The 19345-nt window shown below is 44.8% G+C and overlaps 1 protein-coding gene across 1 annotated transcript in view; it reads left to right on the plus strand.

Annotated features, from left to right (window-relative positions):
- The window catches only part of Kcnma1 (potassium calcium-activated channel subfamily M alpha 1), a 697898-nt gene that overhangs the window by 203072 nt on the left and 475481 nt on the right, over nt 1-19345 (plus strand). The window contains 1 exon segment of the mRNA XM_035452632.1: nt 2771-2932. Within this exon segment, the coding sequence (XP_035308523.1) occupies nt 2771-2932 (162 nt within the window).

Consider the following 19345-nt stretch of genomic DNA (forward strand, 5'->3'; position numbering starts at 1 on the left):
TTTGAGACAGCAGGCTCAAGCAGGAGGAAATTGGCCCTCCAGGTGGCCAGAGCCCAGTTGGCTGGTGTTATGTGTAGCTCAGTTGGTAGTGTGCTTGCCTAGCATACTCAGAGTCCTGGGTTTGATTTCTAGTGTGGCGTAAACTGGAAGTGGTAGTGTATGCCTATAATCTCAGCACTTCAGAGGTAGAGGCAGGGGAGCTCAGAAGTATAAGCTCATCCTTGTCTACATACCTGGTTTGAGGCACTTGAAGCTACTCGAGGCCCTGTCTCAAAAACAATCAAATAGAAGCAAACACAAGAATGTTGGTTTGAAAATGTGTCTTTCCCTCAGCCCTCACCTTTCATAGGCAAGTTCTGAAAGTAGCAGGTGATGCTGGCTGAAGAAGATTCCAGGAAAGTGCTGGAGTTAAAGTCTATGATCTATTTTGGAAGGGCAAGACCTGTGGTTCTAAGCTGACATCAGGCATGATCACGAGATAAAACTGCAGTTTCTGGAGTGGGTCTGGCACCATGAGTAGCTGAATGTACCTTGTGCTTTTGATTTCAGTGCTAGCCCAAGACTGAGAACCACTGCATTCAGAGTCAATGTTGGACATGAGGTAGGGGTGGGCATTCTGGGTTGCAGTAACTGAGTCTGTGTTCTGTGCCATTGGGTACTGTTTAGTTCTGAGGAACAGGCAATATTGCCCCAGCTGACAGGGCAGTCCCTGAAGTGGTGGGAGGGCTGTGTTTGTGTTTTAAATATTCACCTTGGTTACCAAGGCTGCCAAGGACCACATCCTCCCTATCCTCCTGGAGACTCATGCCTTGAGTCTCAGCACCAGGACCAGAGCTAGCAGGCCAATGAAAGTAGCCTAAAAGATTTGAGAGGCAGATGTCACATGAATCAGCAGGTGGCCCAAGGCCTCCCCCTCTCAGGCTCCCAGTGGGGTTGTTCCAGCTCCTGCAGCTTAAAACACTGAGGAGTAAAATACCATGGGCATCCAGTCCTACAGCCCAGCTTCTCAATACTGCTCTACTTGAGCCAGGGCCAGCCAGCAGGAGAAGAGTTGGCATCAGGAACCTTTCCAAACCCAGGCTTCCTGTTTCCCTGGCCTCACTGGACCCACCTTTCTCCTTGCAGGAGAGTTCTACCTCTGATTTGGTTCCCCTTCCCCAGTCCCTCTTTAGACCAAAGCACAATGATCCCCAGTGTTTTTATCTTTGGAAATTAATACCAGGATTATAAGTGATGAGTATAATTTACTGACTTCTTTTTCCATCTCCATCTGCACTGATAATCTCAGTGGGTGTTTTGAGTATGGATCTAGTTAAATTTGATTTAGATCAAAGATGAGTCCTTAGTGTATGTATAACCCATGCACTTTTGGACATATTTATAAAGATATTTGTTTATCTAAATTTCAAATTTGACTGAGCACCTTATATTTTATCTGGTGTCCAAAACCCAGGCTCTGGAGGTGACAATGGACAGATACTCAGAATTCTTTGTAGTCATTCAAAGTTTTGACTGCTTTTTGTTGTTGTTTGTTTGTTTATCTGGACCCTGTGGCCCAGGCTGACTTTAAAATTCTGGATAATCCTCTTGCCTCAGCCTCCTGAGATTATAGGTGTATGCCACCATGCCTAACTTCATTCATGTTTATTATAACTGATTTGTGATTAAGACCATGTTAGGGGTCAGGGCTAACAGCAGTGTTGGGTTGTGGAATGGTAAATGAAGTGAGTGAGTTATAGAGTATACTAGAGGGTTCAAGTGTTATGAAAATAGTAAAGCAAAAAATTTGGCATGGAAGAAAAGTGTTGGTATTTTCAGAGGGTAGTGAGAAAGAGTTTATTGAGAAGTTGAGAGTCTATAGGTGAAAATTCAAGAAGACAGAGGCAGAAGCAAACCTTGGCCAGTGAAGGATGGGAGCAACCTAGGCACAGGCACATTGTGTGCAAAAGTGTATCATTTTCAGATTCATGTGGGGTTTGGGTATCTGAAGCCTTTTTTCTTCAAGCATGTTTCAAGCTCTGAAGGGGGAATTTATTGTCTCTTGTAACTCAAAGAGCTGGACTTCAGGCACAGCTGGATCTAGGCATTCAGATTATGACATTAGCATTCCATCACATTTTTCCTCCGTGTTGTCTTCCTTTTTAGCAAATGATCACTTGCCCCTTCCTGTTTCAACAAATGTACCACAGTTGAACCTTATTGGCTTGACAGAGGTCATGTGACTATCCATGGCCCACATGGGTTTTGCCAGGGTATAGAATGCCTGATCCATCAGTCTATATTGCTGGATACATTGTGGGTCCATCATGATTCCTTTTTGAATGGCATAGACAGAGGAGAAAAGATGGGAAATTAGTAAAGAAAAATGGGGTTGGCACTATGCAACATACCTGTCTCTAGTTACAGAGCAGTTAAGAGGGGGAACAGTCAGCAGTTTCTGGAGATCTTCCTGTCTCCACCTCCCATCTCTCTGTAAGTGTTGAAGTCACAGATGTACTCTACTGTGCCCAGCTTTTATGTGGCTTTGGGGGATTTAAACTCAGGTCTTCACAGCTGCTTGCAAAGTGCTTTACCCATTAAGCAATCTCCACAGCTTGATTTAAAAAAATTAAAGAAAATAAAATCCTAAACCACCTCTTCTCCCCCACCTCTATCTTTAATCACATTCCTTCATCTGGGAACCCCTTTGGATTCTGATTCTTTATGGATGGCATCTTATTCAAATCTAGTTGTTTCCTGTGTCTCAATTCTGATTTTTTTCTGTTGTCAGGAGGCCCAGAAGATAAATAATGGCTCCAGCCAGGCAGATGGTACTCTCAAGCCAGTGGACGAAAAAGAGGAGGTGGTGGCAGCCGAGGTCGGCTGGATGACATCCGTGAAGGACTGGGCAGGGGTGATGATATCCGCCCAGACACTGACTGGCAGAGTCCTGGTGAGTCTCTGGCCCCTCACATATGAGGTGGTCTTGCATCTGGGAAAGGGGTTTCTTGGGAGAGGTGATGATGCTCTGAGTTTTCTCCAGGCCAAGTATAATGAGTGGCCAGGCTCCCCTGAGCTCATGGATCAGCCCAGCACTCTTACCCATATCTAAGCTGTAGTTTGAAGCTGTTTACAGAGAGTAAGCCAGCATTGTGCATTCACAACCTGCTTGGGGATGTGCTGAATTGTCTCTGTCAATAAAACAGATGTACACATGCATGAACAAAACCAGACATGCACCAAGCACTATACCTGTACTGTCTCAGAATAAAGGGTGGGGTATAGCAACACAAACCAGAAATGTGTCCAGAGTTTGTTAATTCAGGATCTAGGGCTCCCCACTCTGACAGAAAGAGAGAGAAAGAGAAAGAGAGGGGGGGAAGAGGGATGGAGGGAGGGAGAGAGAAAGAAAGGAAGGAAGGAAGGAGGGAAGGAAGGAAGGAAGGAAAGAAGGAAGGAAGGAAGGAAGGGAGAGAGACAGTCTTAGTCTATACACATTCTTGCTGTTGCCTGGCAGAACTGTTTGGATGCAGTGTCCTAATCTGTACCATGTGAACTAGCTCCTGCAGTGCCCATATGAAGACTATGGACAGCTCCTGTGTGTGTGTGTGTGTGTGTGTGTGTGTGTGTGTGCGCGCGCGCGCGTGCATGTATGTGTGTGTCATAGTGTGTATGTGGTGAGGGTATTATAGTGGTGTATGTATTATAGCATGTATGTGTGGCATTTGTGTGATGTATGTGGTATAGTGTATATGCATGGCGTGTGTGTTGTATTGTATATGTGTAGTGTTTGTTTTTGTGTTTATGTGTGGTGTATATGGTTTGTATGATGTATGTGTTATAGTGAGTATGAATGGTGTGTGTGTTATAGTATATGTGTATTATAGTGTTTATGCGTGGTGTGTGTGTTTTGCGTAATGTTTGTGTTATATTGTGTATGTATGGTGTGTGTTATAATGTGTATGTGTTATAGTGTATATGTGTGGTGTGTATGCATGTATGTTTAGTGTGTATGTCTGGTATGTGTGTGTTACAGTGTATATGTGTGGTTTGCATGACGCATGTGTTATAGTGTGTATGCATGTTGTATGTATTATAGTGTGTTTGTATGTATGTTATAGTGCATATGTGTGGTGTGTATATATGTATGTTATAGTATATATTTCTGGTGTGTGTTATAGTGTGTATGTGTGGTTTGTGTTTCTGTGTGTTGTATGTATGGCATATTGTGTATGTGTGGTATGTGTGTGTTTGGTATAGCGTGTATGTGTTGTGTGTTTGTGTCTGTATGCATGCTGTACTCTGGGTCTGTCACCAAGGCCCTCCACAGTGAGGGCTTGCTCATGCTGATCCTTTCCCAGGCACACCCTGCCTCTCTCATCTGCTAGCAGAGAGCTCAGCTTCACCAGGTGGCCTCATGAGCCCCTGGTTTAGGGTAAGAATTGTGAGTAAGGCAGTACTGTAATATCTACACCACTTTTCTGGGCCAGAGTTAGCATTATGTTGGAGTTATCAATGTTTCAGTGCAAAGGACAGGGAAGAACTGGGTAGGTGGGACCTCTGCCTACTCCTGACAGGTCTGTACTCGTCCTGGGTGGGCTCCTTTCCTATTGCAGCCCTGGCTGGTGGCTTTCTTGGGTCAGGAGTTGTCTGATGATGTGTTCAGATGACTTCTCTCTGTTACACTGGCATATGTTTTGTGCAGGTCACCATTCTTGGGCTTGAGTCATTTGGCTGGTAGGTAGAATAAGCAGGGACTTCATCAGCTGGGACCTGGGGGGCCCATGGTTCTTCAGAAACTGCTTCTTCCATGAGGAGGTGAATGTAAGTGAAGAAGGTGCTGGGGGTCTCACTTACTCAAATCCTTTCTAGTGGTGTTTAGGAGAGATGCCTCGCACACTGCTGGAGGGAGTTGGGTAGGTACTACATGCCAGATAGCCTGGTGGAGCACATGACCCTAGGGACCTTGTGTGAGCTCAGGCTGTAAAGTCACGCTGGTGTCAGTGGAAGGCTAACTTTACAAGAGGGAGAATGGAAGTTGACCCTTTGGAGGGAAGAGAAACTAGCAAGGTCAGTTGCTACAAGGAGGAAGACAGGGACTGTTGTGTCCTTTGTGAGCCAGGAGAGGGTGTGATAAGGACTTACAGGTGACTTACTGCTGGATGTGGGGGCCACTGTCATCTGTTTCCTCTTCTCATTCTGTCAGTAAGCTCTCTGCTGCTCTTTCACACAGGGATGTGAGTAGACTTTGCCCTGGAGACAAAGGGTTCTAGGTTCTAGGTCTGGATAGGCTTGTGTGACAAGAGTGAGGCCGTGTCTTCCACACACATGGTGGCAGTTCTGTGTGGTCTTGAGAATTACCTGTGATAGCCATACTTTCAACTTAGAATGAGTGAGTTTAGGCACAAAACAAGCTTAAGGAAAGGGGAAAATAGCATGCAGTGGGTAGATATCAAAATGCTGTGAGACCCGTATACAAAGCATCCAGCAGAAATTGACTGGAAAAGTTGAAACAGTTGGAATTCCCAAGTGGGCTTTTTCTCCAATACTGCGCTTCTCATTGTTGAACTTCTAGTTTCTCTTTCCCATTGCAGGACTTTAATATGGGGCTAACAGTAGTAACATCTACTGGAAGTGGTTTACCTTCTAGCTGTTCTCAAGGATACAATATTTTTACTCTTGGACTGTTTTACCCCCTCCCCCATCACAGAGTGGGGGAGCTACCACAGTAGAAGGGGCCTTGGAAGACACTTTGAGACAAACATACTTGGCTCTCAAAGGGGCTAGGGACAGCCCCATTCCAGAGACAGCTTCTCAGTGAGCTTATACAGCACCAGTATAATGTACATCCAGCTGTCCATGGCAAACACAGGGCAACAGGGTTTAGTATGGATGTTATAGTTGCTCCTATTGGAGGCCATTACAGCCAGCACCAGTGTGCTTCATCAGAATCAGCTGAGGGTTCCCAAGCACCAGCTCTGGGCCAAAGGTTTTGTCTAATAAGGTAGAAAATAAACACAGGCACTGATTAGTGATAGAGTTCCTGCTAGTATGCGGCAGGCACTGGGTTCAATGACAAGTACCAAAAAATAGAAAAAGGCTAAATGTGGTGGTGCTTTCTAGGACTTAGGATGCTGAGGCAGGAGGATCATGAGTTCAAGGAAAGCCCAAGTTACATAGCAAGATGCTGTTTTAGAAACAAATGAACAAAATCTGGCCAGGGGAGGAAGGGACTTTTTGGTGGGTCAGCTAGAAAGAATGCCTAAGGCAGAAGCATTTGAGCTTTTACTAGACACCCTTGTTTATTTTCCCTCTTCAAGAGTGGATTAGCATCTTAAAAGCCAAAGGGAGGAAATAATGTCATCATGGAAAGCAAGCTGTGGGAGCAGAACACAGTGCATTGTGGGACTCTGCAAGGTTGTCTGCTGAGGCCAAAGGCCAAAAACACCAAGCGATTGGGCTCAAAGAAGGCCAGGAAGATTGGCTGGAGACAGCATGTCTGGCCTGAAAATACCAAGTTAACAAATGTGGGCAAAGTTTGTAGTACAAGGATATTTTGGGAGTGGGGTGCCAAGGTTGGCTGTCACGTAGCCACCTGGGAGGAGTGGCTACTCAGAAGGGGAAACAAGAATTGGGAGATCCTGAGACAACTTAGTGTAGTGATCTGCTACTGCAGTGATAGCACAAGAGAGAAAGCCAAGGCCTAAAGTGTAAACAGGTCAAGGAGTCAGGGAAGTTGATATGGGTGATATTATACAATTGGGGTACATAGGGCCAAGTACTCCTTAAACCACATCAATACCCCTCATGTACCATCAATAATATGATGGAGAACATCTTGTGAGCCCCGCAGACACTATGTCAACCCTATTCCTCTCCATCAGCTAGAAAGGCATGAACCCTCCCATTGTATTTACTCACATATCCTACATAGCTGTTGGATTGCAGAATTCTGGTGTTTTAGTTTCATTCCTGTTGTTATGATGAAACATCCTGACAAAAAGCAACACAGGGGTAAAGATTTATTTTAGCTCATAATTTTATATGGCAGTCCACCATGTGGCAAAATCAAGGTAGCAGGAATGTGAGGGAGCTGGTTACATCCACAGGCAAGACTAGAGGCACAACAAATGCATTGTGCCCATTTCTTTGCTTATTTGCACTCAGCTAAGTTTCTCCTTTTAGACACTTCAGGAATCCTTGCTTAGGGAATGGCACTGCCCACAGTGCCTCCACAAACATGTCCACTGGCCAACCCAAAGTAGACAGTCCCTCAGCAAGACTCTTTCCAGGCTATTCAATGTTGTGTCAAGTTGACAAAGCTAACATCACATAGGGGCTCACTACAAGGGAACAAGCTAATCTTGGAAAAGAATCCATCTCTTCTTCACCACTGAAAAAAATCAAGCCTCAGGGAGGTATTCTGCTTGGAAAACAGAAAGCAAAGCAGCTGTTAGTGGCATATAGGTAGCTATATAGACTTGAGACATTCAGGTTAATGTTGCTTCTGGATCATGACTGCACAGGTAAGGACATTGCCTTTTCTAAGTCAATACCAGATGTTACTCTGGCTGTGACAATCTAACATTACTATTTTAGTGCAAACTAGATCTGAAGCCCCCAGTCCTGATCCCCTTACTCTCACAGGTAGAAGCAGGTTCATCCCAAGCCTTTTTTGCCTAGGGGTGTCCAAGGTGTCAACTCTTCCTTGGTCTCCTTGGAGACAGCCCTGCCAGGGTTCTGGGTCATCTTGAAGGGAGGGATCTCTGCAGCACAGAGCAGTGTCTCAGAGCTCTTTGAGGAGGAGGCAGAGCCTGGCTGTGGACAAAGCACAGATTTTATACTGAAGTAACAGCACACAGGACAAAGCTGCCATGCCTGTTCTGAGCCCAAAGCTGTGATTGTCTTGAGCTATCCAGATGTTTATCCCTGTGACATGAGACCAAACCAATACTAGATACCAGCTGTTCAGTTTCCTTTTTCAATTTTTAATCTGTTTTCCTTGATCTGAGCCCCGCTCTCAACTGTCTGGTTGTTATAGGTGAGACTCTTAAGACTGGAATATGATGGGTGAGGTCCAGCTGGAGAAGGATTGGCTAAGTAGCTGGCAAAGCACCATGTTCATTTGATAAATGGTAATGATTTCTTACCAGCTCTGGATGTGTGCTACATATAGGCATAAAACAATGAGCAAGAAAACCCCAAGTATGAGTTACTCATGGTGTTGAATTAGATAGGTAATTGTCCAATTCCATCCCAGAAGTGACAGGTGGTCAGCACCATTCACCTGGGGCCATAGCACCAAAGTGATGAGTCCTTTGACCTCAAGGTTCCAGGTCTCAGAATGGCCTGTGGCCAGTCTCTGGCCAGGATTGCTGGCCCCAAACCAGCAAGACTGGATGGACAGAGCCCTCTTACAAAATATAGGCCTGAGCCATACTATACTAGAGCAATGCCAGGCAGACAGGAGTTACGGCTTCTTTTGTTTCATGTTTTAAATTAAAGAATGTTTATTTTATTAAAAAAGTTTTAATTAAAAACATCATGGTGTGTGTGTGTGTGTGTGTGTGTGTGTGTGTGTGTGTGTGTGTGTGTGTGTGTTGTGTGTGTGTGTGTGTGTGATAAGCTTGTGAATATTGAGCTTGTGTGCTTGTGGATATAGAGGTAGATATAGAGGCAAGAGCAAGCACCCAGTGTCTTCCTTTATAGCTTTCTGCGATATTGCCTTGAGACAAAGACGATCTCTGAACTGGGAACTCATCATTTTGGCTAGGCTGACTGATCAACAAGCTCTTATGATAAACCTGTCTCTGCTCCCACCCTACCATGCTGGGGTTACAGAAATGTGTAACCATGCCTGGCTTTCTACCGTGGATTCCAGGGATTAGAGCTCAGGTCTTAGTGCCTACAACATGCATGCTCTTAACTACTGAGCCATCTCCCCAGCCTCAAAATTAAGGACTGTGAAAGGAAAAACCAATCTTCTTCATCTGCAGGTTCATTATCCAAGGAGTCAATCAATCACCTATCAAAAATATTAGGGCACAATTGCAGCTCTTTGAACATGTATAACCTTTTTTTGTCATTCCCAATAAACATAGTAGAACAGTTATTTCTATCCCATTTACATTGTGTTAAATATTGCAAGTAATCGAGGGATGGTTTTAAGCCTATGGGAGGGCATGCGTAGGCTCTCTGCAAGTACTACACCATTTATATAAGGGACTTATACATCTTCAAATTTGGTACCCACAGGGAGTCTTGGAAGCAATCTCCCACAGATGCTGATGGACAATCGTAGAACAGTACATGCTTATTTTAGAATTCTGGAACATGTTGGAAGAATTACTGACAATTTCCATTTTAGGGTATGGAGTTGGCCCACGCTCAGTGATGCTTCAGTACAGAGGAAGACATCTTCAGGATTCTTCCCAAATGTTTGGGCATTGCTGAGGACTGTGTTGCTTACATTTCACCTTATTTACTTAAGGCACACACTCATGGAGAAATTAAGTTAGCTGCTTTCACTAGAGATCATGGTTCTGTCAGTTAACAGCATCATTATTCTAATATTCTAAATTGGGAAAGGGGTTATGTCTCTTTCTGGTGGCTACAGTGAACCAAGGTTGACTGGCCCATGTGAACATAGAGATTCCCAGGTTTGAATTCTGTGTGGGATCATCTCCTCCAATTTCCTTTGTTTCTATTTTCTCATTTCCTCTCTGTTTCAATTTTTTTACTTTCCTATTTGACATTTGTATATATGCTGTTAGGGGTTCCATGCATTTTTGGAGCCAGATTAAACCTTTGTAAGGCTGAAGTGGTATCTAAAGACGGGGATGGGACAAGAAACCTTTAGACCAGCTTTGGTTTGGTTGGTTGTACTTCGTAGACTCATAAACCTAAAATCAATATAGAAATTTTAGTTCAAGGTTGGTAAATGTTCGTGTTGTGGACATGTTAGGCTTTGTGGATTGTGCAAACCCTATCATAACTACTTAATCTGCCATTTTGGTTTGAAAGCAGCCACAAACATCCACAGTGCAACTATTTTCCAATAAAACTTTGTTGATAGAAGCAGGTGGTGAGCCAGATTTCTTTCACAAGCTATAGTTCATCCTCTTATTTTTTAAAGAAATCAGAGGGTAGGAAATGGGAGTCTTGTAGAACAAGAGTGATAGTAATAGAGAACCTATTTACAAGGAAGAAGGACACACACACACACACACACACACACAAACACCACCACCACCACCACCACCACCACCACCACCACCACCACCACCACCACCACCACCATCATCTCCACAGACATTTCATTTCTGGATAGTCACATTCATTCCTATATTGTTCTCAGAGCAACTGTCTCTCTAGGAAATCTGTTTTGTATCTAAAGATAGCTTCACCTAAAGGTTTGAGCCATGTCTGCATTGCCTGGACTTCCTGTCAATCCTATGACAGATGCAGTGTTTTGGGATTTTCTTAAAAGATTGGTTTTCTCAACACAGTAACCCCCTCTTTGGGCAAAGACAAAGCCCTTAGCATCATTCATTTTCGTTACTTTCCCCATTTGCTTATGCTACTGCACTTGAATATTGCTCCAGGAAACATGCAAATCTAATGCCACCAACTGAAAACATTTACTATTCGAGTCAATGTCTAGAGGATGCTTTATCAATGTATGGAGTAACAGAATGCCAGTCTCACCCTTTATCTTTCTAAATAGGTCACATGGGTGGCATTTGACACGTTATGTACCCAGCCTGGGCCATTTTATTCTTATCTCCAAGGGCTAAAGAGAAAATACATACTTAGTGTGCCTTCCCAACAGAAGTGAGCCCAGTGGGTTAATGGGATGAAGCTCTGTAGTCACTGCTGAAATGTTTGAACATGGCACTAGATCAGTGAAACAAAAATGGGATGCACACATGCATACTGAATCTGCTATATGACATGTGTCGCTGCCCTTTCTTACTGTTTTGGGACTCCTGATGCTGGCCATACTTCTCCTACGTACCTGTCTTCTTTTCTTTCTCAGTGGAGCCTGGTGGCAAACTTGCACACAACACACATATCCGTCTCTCTTCCTCACATCTATCCTTTATCCTTTTGTATTTTTGGCAAAGCTACATAAAATTGTCACATCATCTGCAACTACTCTATGGAACAGAAAGAGTAGAAATCTTGAGAGGTTGCATTATGGGTAGTGAGCTGTCCTATTAGAAGTCAACATGTTTGATTGGCATCAACACCCCTAAAAGAGGCTTTGGCTCAAAGGACTCAAATAGTAATTCTCCACTAGGACTTATATTGTGCCTCTATTTAATCCTGTGTTTGTACTTTGGTGTTAGTTAAAAAGTCAAAAATGATGTATTACAGTTTTATATGGTTAAATAACCATTTTTGACTCTCATGGAGGAGGCACTAGAGTTATAACACTTGTTATTTGTGATCCAGTACCATTTATTCAAATGAAACATGTATGTCAGTCAGACTGATGACACTGAGCAAGCAGGCTCCCACTGCAAGGAGTGATCTGCCTGTTGCTGGAGATGTTCACAACTGCATTTTGTCACATAACTACCAACAATTGGGCAAGCTTAACCCTCATTGCTTTAATCCTCATTGCATTGAATCCAAGATAAATTTCAGGATAAAAATGGCTCTCTGGGAACTTGAACAGACTTCATTTCTTATCTGATCTTGGAGATTCCATGCATGCCAACGTATAGATGCTTACAGAAGCATCCAGAACAGGATACAGAGTAGATAGATTCTGTTTTTACACAAACTCCCAGCCTTTTTTAAGTTAAAAAGTTCTATTCATTCATGTATTATATTGTGAGGTCAAGGCATGCCATGGCGCACTGTCTTAGTCAGGGTTTCTGTTGCTGCAATGAAACACGAGTTGGGAAGCAAAGTGTTTATTTAGTGTACATTTCCACATTGCTGTTCATCACCAAAGGATGTCAAGACAAGAACTCAAGCAGGGCAGGAACCTGGAGGCAGGAGTTGATGCAAAGGTTATTGGGGCGGGGGGGGGGTTGTGTGCTGCGTACTGGCTTGCTCCTCATAGCTTACTCAACCTGCTTTCTTATAGAACCCAGGACCGCCAGCCCAGGGATGGCACCACCCACAATGGGCTGGGCCCTCCCTGATCAGTCACTAATATGAAAATGCCGTACAGCTGGATCTTATGGTAGCATTGTCTCAATTGAGGTTCCTTCCTCTCTGATGACTCTGGCTTGTGTCAACTTGACATAGAACCAGCCAGCACAGCACACAGAAGACAACTTGTTGGAGATTTGGGTTTCTGTGATTGTTCATAGGTTGTCAGGCTTGGTGGCAAGTGCCTTTACCTATGGAACCATTTTACTGACACCAGAAGCTTCCATTCTTACTTCCCTGTAGGACCTTTCTCCCATGACACAGGTATAACACTGCTGAACCTTACCCATGATCTGCTGGTTATAGCACATGGGTCAGAATGGCTCACTGCCTTGTTTTCATGGCTTAGGAGCAAAAGATAGTTTTTCACTTTTTCAAATTGCTTAAAAAAACAATATTTGTGACAAAGTGAAAAGTATATGAAATTCAAATTTCATTGTTCACAAATTTTAATTGTTATACAGCCATGCTCATCCATTTACATAGGTGTCTGTGACTACTTTTGTAACACAATCCAGTAAAGATTCGAGTAGCATCCACAAAGCCCCAAACACTCACCACCCTAAAATAATTACCATCTGTCCCTGTAGTGAAAAAGTTTGTCACTTCCTCTGAAACTGCTGAAATTCTTCCTAAATGGCCAGGGGGACTGGTTCCTAAGTTGCCCACTGCACACAGTAATGGATAAGATGTAGTATTTCCTCACTCTCTGAACAATGTGCCTGTGTTACTCCTATAAGTGCAACTCAGTATTATGCAGAGTGTAGGAAGAAATGAAGGCCAGAGCTGAGTGGCATCAACTGCCAAGAAGTTCTTTGTCTGGCCTAGCAGGCTCAGCCTAAGGGCTGCACACATTCTGAGAACTTTATAGCAAGGTCACTCCTTGTACCTTCTCACATTTCTGCCCTTCTGCAGCCTGCTACCTCAGGCCCTTCTCTCTGGACATTCAGAGTACAGTCCTTCCCAATCTCTCATTCCTTGTGTGAGTGTCCCTCATGATGCAGGTCTGTAGGGCAGGTACCTCAGCACACACTGGCTGCTGGCCTGTAAACTAGCACTCAGTGTGCCTGGCTCCCCAGTGTGCCCCGTAAAAAAGCCCAGCTGTTAATTTTACTAGCTGGCAGGTTGACCCCTCTGGCTTCACCAGAGCATTTGGGAAAATGAAGGAGAGACTCAGAAACCAGACAGCTGGAGAGAGGAAGGTCCTTCTGGCCCAAGAGTGTTCCCAGATGTGGCTCATGGTGTTGTTACTACCTTGGGATGTTCAAGAGAAGGAGAGGGCAGAATGGTGCCTAATTTTGTCTTCTCAATCATTTGCCTATCCACCTCTCCAGAACTAGTCACCATGTGTTTATTAGTGCTTTCCAATGGATCTATCCCCCCCCCCCTTAGCCTCTTTTGGGCTCCAGGCAAGGAGCTTCACTCTTCAGCAAGCAGGGGCTCTGACTGGGGCCTGTCCACTCCTTAGCTTCTTGAGTCACTTTCTCAGGTCATCAGAACATTCCAGGAGGTGAGACGGAACACTTTGTAACAACAAATCTCCTATATTCTTGGCAAGGAGAAGCTATGGTGTGGTCTTTGGAATACAGAGGCCTCTGTGTTGCAGCTGAGGCTTTAGCCAGATGGTACCATCCCTGCTCCACCTCTCCCCAGGGCTTTCATTCTGGGCCAATTGCTTCATCATTTGAAGCCACAACTTCCTCATCTTGGTGATGGGCATAACGACAGACTCTGGGTCTTCCTGTTGTGGTGATATGTTCATGAATAAATGTCAGAAAAGTGCCTCTTGTGTGGTTAGTGATTAATAAGCATTGGCTCTTATGGTTTGTGTTACCTTCAGCCCAGGCACCAGGTTACAGTGGGCTGTCATAGAGAATTACAAAGGCTTGGAAGGAGAGCAGATCCTTCCGAGGCAGAGAGAGAGCCGATATAAGGCCTCTCTGAGCTCAGGAATTTCTTGAGGACCAAGGAGCCCTGAGCAAGGCTGCTGGAAATTCTGGGCATAGCTAGCAGTCCCTGGTGTGGGTCTAGTAAGTCAATGTTTGTTCTGTGCACACCCTTCATTCAGCTCCATCCAAGGTCTGGTCCTTCTGAGACTGGACTGGCTCATGCCATCCTGACTCACGATTGTCTACATGGGCAGGAAATTCTCACTTCATATATAGCCTCCCTGAGGTGTTCAAGGGCCCTATGTGGAGTGTATTTGGGGGCATGTGTGTCACAGGAAAGCCTTTGTCAGGATAACAGATGAGTCCCATGGAAAGAAGGGGTCATGGACACTCAGTGTGGTCTCCATGTCAACTCTTCCCTGGAGGAAGTGTGATCCTGACAGGGTAGGTAGCTGATTTCAGTGGGCATGTCAGCACTGTACATGAGAAGGTGTGTGTAACAGCCACTTTGGCAGGCAGTGGCCCTAGACCCGTTGAAAGGACAGGGGAAGGTTGGGTAGTTGATAGAAGATGTGGGTGAACAGATTCAACTGTACATGTGAGGCATATTCTCTGGGCTGTCTATTCAACCTGTCAGACATCCCAGAGAACCTGTTAGGGAACAGCCGCCATCCAAGGCAACAGACACCTGTTGTTTCTTCCAGACCAGAAAACTCCTCACAGTACAAAAGATGCAAAGTATAAAACAGGATGCTTTCTTTGCCTCAAATGCTGTGGGGGAGCAGGGTTTTTGAAACAGAGTTTAGTGACCCATTCGTCAGTCCCTTGAGCAGACCTGGGAGCTTGATCTTTCTAATTCTGGTCTCAGATCCTGTGAGTCCCTGCTGCTGGATCCCAGGGGCTGGGTAAATATGTTTATATGACTAACATCAGCCAGTCTTCTGCCTAATTGAACCCCTCTTTTTCCTTCTTCCCAACCAGTAAGAGCTGGTGCCCCCTGGAGGCTTAGGAGGGAATGGGAGGCTCAGAGCTCACCTCTCAGGGCTGGGGCAGTGTTTTCCCACCTGGCTTCTCAAGTCCGTACCCTCAATGGCTTAGCTGTGGCTATTTGTGAGAAAAAATTTCTCAGGGAACTTCGACTCTCTTTAGAACCTTCATTCCAGCTGCGAGAAAGTTTAGAGATATACTCAAAAATAGAGACCATGGCGGTGATGAAGTCGCTCACACTCGGGACCACATGCAAGCTGACGCTTCCAAGTTTAGTCTGCGAGGCTATGTTTAGGAGGAGGCAGACGGACTCGTGCCTGTGGGCCCTAAACACTCCAATCTGGAGGACTAGAAGCCCCATTTAGGGAGTCAGGGTCCAGAAAAAGGTATCTTCCAGAAAAGACAAGTTTAGGGGGAAGCAACACCAACCCAAAGGCACAATTCGGCCTTGGATTTTTATTATAAGAATTGTTCTTTCCTGTTTGGGTACAGAGAGAATGAGGGCTTGCCAGTTGTTTCTTAAGTCTGTCTTATGGAATCAGAACAGTCATAAACTTAATTAAATGCACCCAAGCCTCTTATGCACCAGGGCCCTCTTTTTGTCCATCCAGTTAATCTTAGTTCACAGAATTAGCCTTGCACAGACATGAACAGCCTGGAGAGGGTGATGGTGGAAGCCTCTGAGTGGCAGTTTGGATCACCATGTATAAGCCTACAAAAGTACAGGTTTTAATTTAGCCTGGGGCATCCAAGGCTCCACTTACATGCCTCCACCCTCGGCAAGCAGGCCATTGGGTCTTTCTTGTTTGCAAGAGTGGGTTAAGCCACAAGGTAAATGGACTAGCTTTACTGGCTCTTCCATGGGCATGGGAGCCTAGGATCTTGCAGATTAACTGAGATGGTCAAGAAAAAAACCACCTTGGCCATCTCCTTAGCCCTCTTTCCTTTTCAAGGTCTCCCACCCCATCCCTTTCCGTGACTGTGGCTGGAGCAGCTGTCCTGAGGGAAGTAGGGGATAGCTCACCAGAAGGAAAGAGGACAAAAAACACTGTTACCCACCATAGTTGCTTACAGTTACAGTAATAATGGCATGAAACAGAGGCCAGATTGCAGAAGGTTTGTATTTCAAGGGACAACAGTTGCCTGGTCTCTGGCTGCTGTCAAACCTTGCTGAATCTGTTGACCTGTGAACTTTGTGGTATGGGGTTTGGAAAACCCTAGAGAGAGGTCCTGACCTCCATCCTTGCTTCTGGAGAAGAGTCTGGATGTGATGGATTTATTAGAGTCTATGCTGAACTCATCTTATAGGATGGACACACAGAGAGCTATCTACCAGAGCTTCTGTCCCTGCCTAGAAGACAACTCCTCACAAAAGGAGAATGGTTGCTTTCAGTAGCTCTTTAATTCACAGGCACCCTTTGTGTATTGTTGGGGAAGTAGCCATGATCTTATGTTTTCCTTGTAAGTCAGGAGCTGGGTAACTTAGTTTCTGAGCCACCTCAGAGTTCTCCAGAAGAAGGTACAGGTCGAAGGTCTGAAGAGGCAGATCATGTGGTAAAAGTTCTTGCTTCATAAGCACAGTGACCTGAGTTCAATCTCCTGGACAACATAAAAAAGCCAGGTGTGCCTGAGCAAATTGAGAACATGGGAAGAGGGGGGAGGGAGCTACGAGAAGGAGAAGGGAAGAAAAGGAAGGATGCGGAGGTCATAAGGAAGCAGAAATTTTGAGTCAGGTGTAGATTAAAAGAAAGGACATATGACAGGTAGGATTTTAGTTGGGGAGGTGGTAGAGGAGGAAGGGAGGGAGAAGGGAACTGGGATTGTCATGTAATTCAATCTTGTTTCTAATTCAAATATATATAAAAAATAAATATATATAAAAGCCAGGTGTGAGGGCATAGTCTTTTAATCCCTGTCCTGGGGAGGTGGGGACAGGCAGATCTCTGGGCTCCATAGCCACCCAGTCTAGCCTACTTGAATTCTGGGACACTGAGAGGGAGACCCCATCTGAAACAAAAATAAAAACCAAAGGTGTCTGAGAAATGACCCATGAAGCTGTCCTCTAGCCTCCACAAATGGTCTGTGCCTGTGCGTGCGCACTCTAGAGCACACACACACACACACACACACACACACACCTTCACATGAACACACACACACACACACAGACACACACACACAGACACACAGACACACAGACACACAGACACACAGACACACAGACACACACACACACACACACACACACACACACACACACACACGTACATATACATACACATGGCTCAGATCAGAAAAAGCAAAACAAATAAAAAAAAAAAAAACAATTCATCACCTGAGTTTTGCTGTGCGCCTCTCTGGGCTTCTGGAACTCTACACACTGAGTGAGAGCAATCCATACACAAGAAAAAACCAGATCTGTTCTGGCAAAGGAACTAAGGCTAGCAGAGCTGTGCTCTGATCCTGCCTATGCCTTCATCTTCCTAGATTACCTTGAGAAAGTCAAGACCTCTGAGTGTCCATGGGTGAGATAATGAGTGCCAGGATTCCTGAGCAGTCCGTTCCTTCAGAGACTCACCAAACTCTGTGCTTCTCAGAAAGGGCAGTGGGGACTTGCCTTAGCCCCATTGTGTACCTGGTGATGTGAACAGCCCTGGTAAAGCTTCATGCTAGCTGTTTATTTGTTTGCTGTTGATACCATTGGAGAGGTGTGGGATAGATCTGTGAAGTCCCTTCCTGGCCTTCCACTCAGATTCTCTATGTGAACTAAAATCTAAAACTCTTTCATGGCTTATAGGCCCCGAGAGACAAGGCCACTGTCTCCCACTCATCTCCTTTGATCTTTTTCCTTTCTGAATCAGTTCCACATAGACACAAATATACAGAGAAGGGGAAGCTTTTAGAAGGGACTGTAGCCATGGTGTTGACAGAAGGAAGATGCCACAGGAGGAGGGCCTATACCTTCTGATCCAGGGGAGTTGGTTTCCTTTTAGGTGTTTCGGTCTCGAAGCTTGTATTAGTTATTAAATTTTATTGCTATGGTAAAATACCTGGAAAGAAGCAACTTCAGGGAGGAAGGACTTCTTTTGAATGGCTAGAGAAGCCAGAGTTGGTCTACTGCATCAGAGAAGGCCCGGTGAAATTCCTGGCTGCTGATAGCTGTTGCAGGAGTCTGCTTTTTCACATTCAAATGGATCAAGAAGCAGAGAATGGGGTCATATCAGGGACTATGTTGGAATCCATACGACTATACCTCCAAGAACCCACTTCTTTCCACCTGGTCCCACCTCCTAAGGGTTCCACAGCCTCCCCAAACAGCATCCCAAATGAGGACTAAGTATTCAAAACATGAGCTTGTGGGGGACACTACCCACAGACCAGTAACAGAACTCTTCTTGGTTTATTGAGTTATTGTCACACAGACCTCTCTGAGGGACTCTTGTTGTGACTCTATGTGAAGTGTGACAGCCCAATGACTCTACAATGATCTGAAGGAATGTCCTTCTACCATCCTTTGCTTGAGGAGACCCCAGGTAACTGATGGCCCTCTCTACCGCAGAAGCAGTTCTTGGAGTTTCCTTTTTCTTGTAGAAGCAGAGGCTTCACTCTGCACCTGTGAACATTTTATAAATGGCACATTTACTTAAAAGAATGACTGCCAGAGGCAGTCAGGAGCAAGGAACCATTCATGTGGAGTAAGGTAGTATACTCACGGGGCCTAGGAAAAAAAAAAAAAAACGGAACCCTAGGCAGGCTACCTCCCAAAGTTACAAGAGGGTATCCAACACTGTGGGTGATCCATGCAATTCAGATTGCAGTAATTTCCCAAATGAAGCTTCAAGTTAACTTCCTAGATGAGCTGAAGAAAAACAACTGCAACACACCCTCAGTGGGCTATTTCAAGTGTTTCCAATTTAATTAACATGAGTCTAAGCAAAGGCTGTCCATATCCTTGGGAGGAAGGGCTGAGTCCTTCCCTGGGCTCTCAGTGATGAAGCATCAGAAGTATTGCTCTTCATATGCTCTTCCATCCAGCTTGCAGATCCATGGTTTTGGCTCGCTCTTTGCCCCTGAGACTTTGAGCACAGAAGCCAGTTTCCATAGTCCCTTGGCCTGAAGGGAGTTCTACACTGGGGCTTATGGCTATCTTACTGAACAGATCTTGTAGACAAAATTCAATAAGACACTCAGAAATTTAAAAAAGAAAAAAAGAATCTTTCATTGTTCTCCCTGGACTGAGATGGAGAAATCAAGATATAACTGGAATCATAATAATAAAACCTATTTCTCTTTCATTTAAGTTTGTTCCAGCTACAGCCTCT

Source organism: Cricetulus griseus (genome assembly GCF_003668045.3).
Source record: "Cricetulus griseus strain 17A/GY chromosome 1 unlocalized genomic scaffold, alternate assembly CriGri-PICRH-1.0 chr1_1, whole genome shotgun sequence".
Lineage (NCBI taxonomy): Eukaryota > Metazoa > Chordata > Mammalia > Rodentia > Cricetidae > Cricetulus > Cricetulus griseus.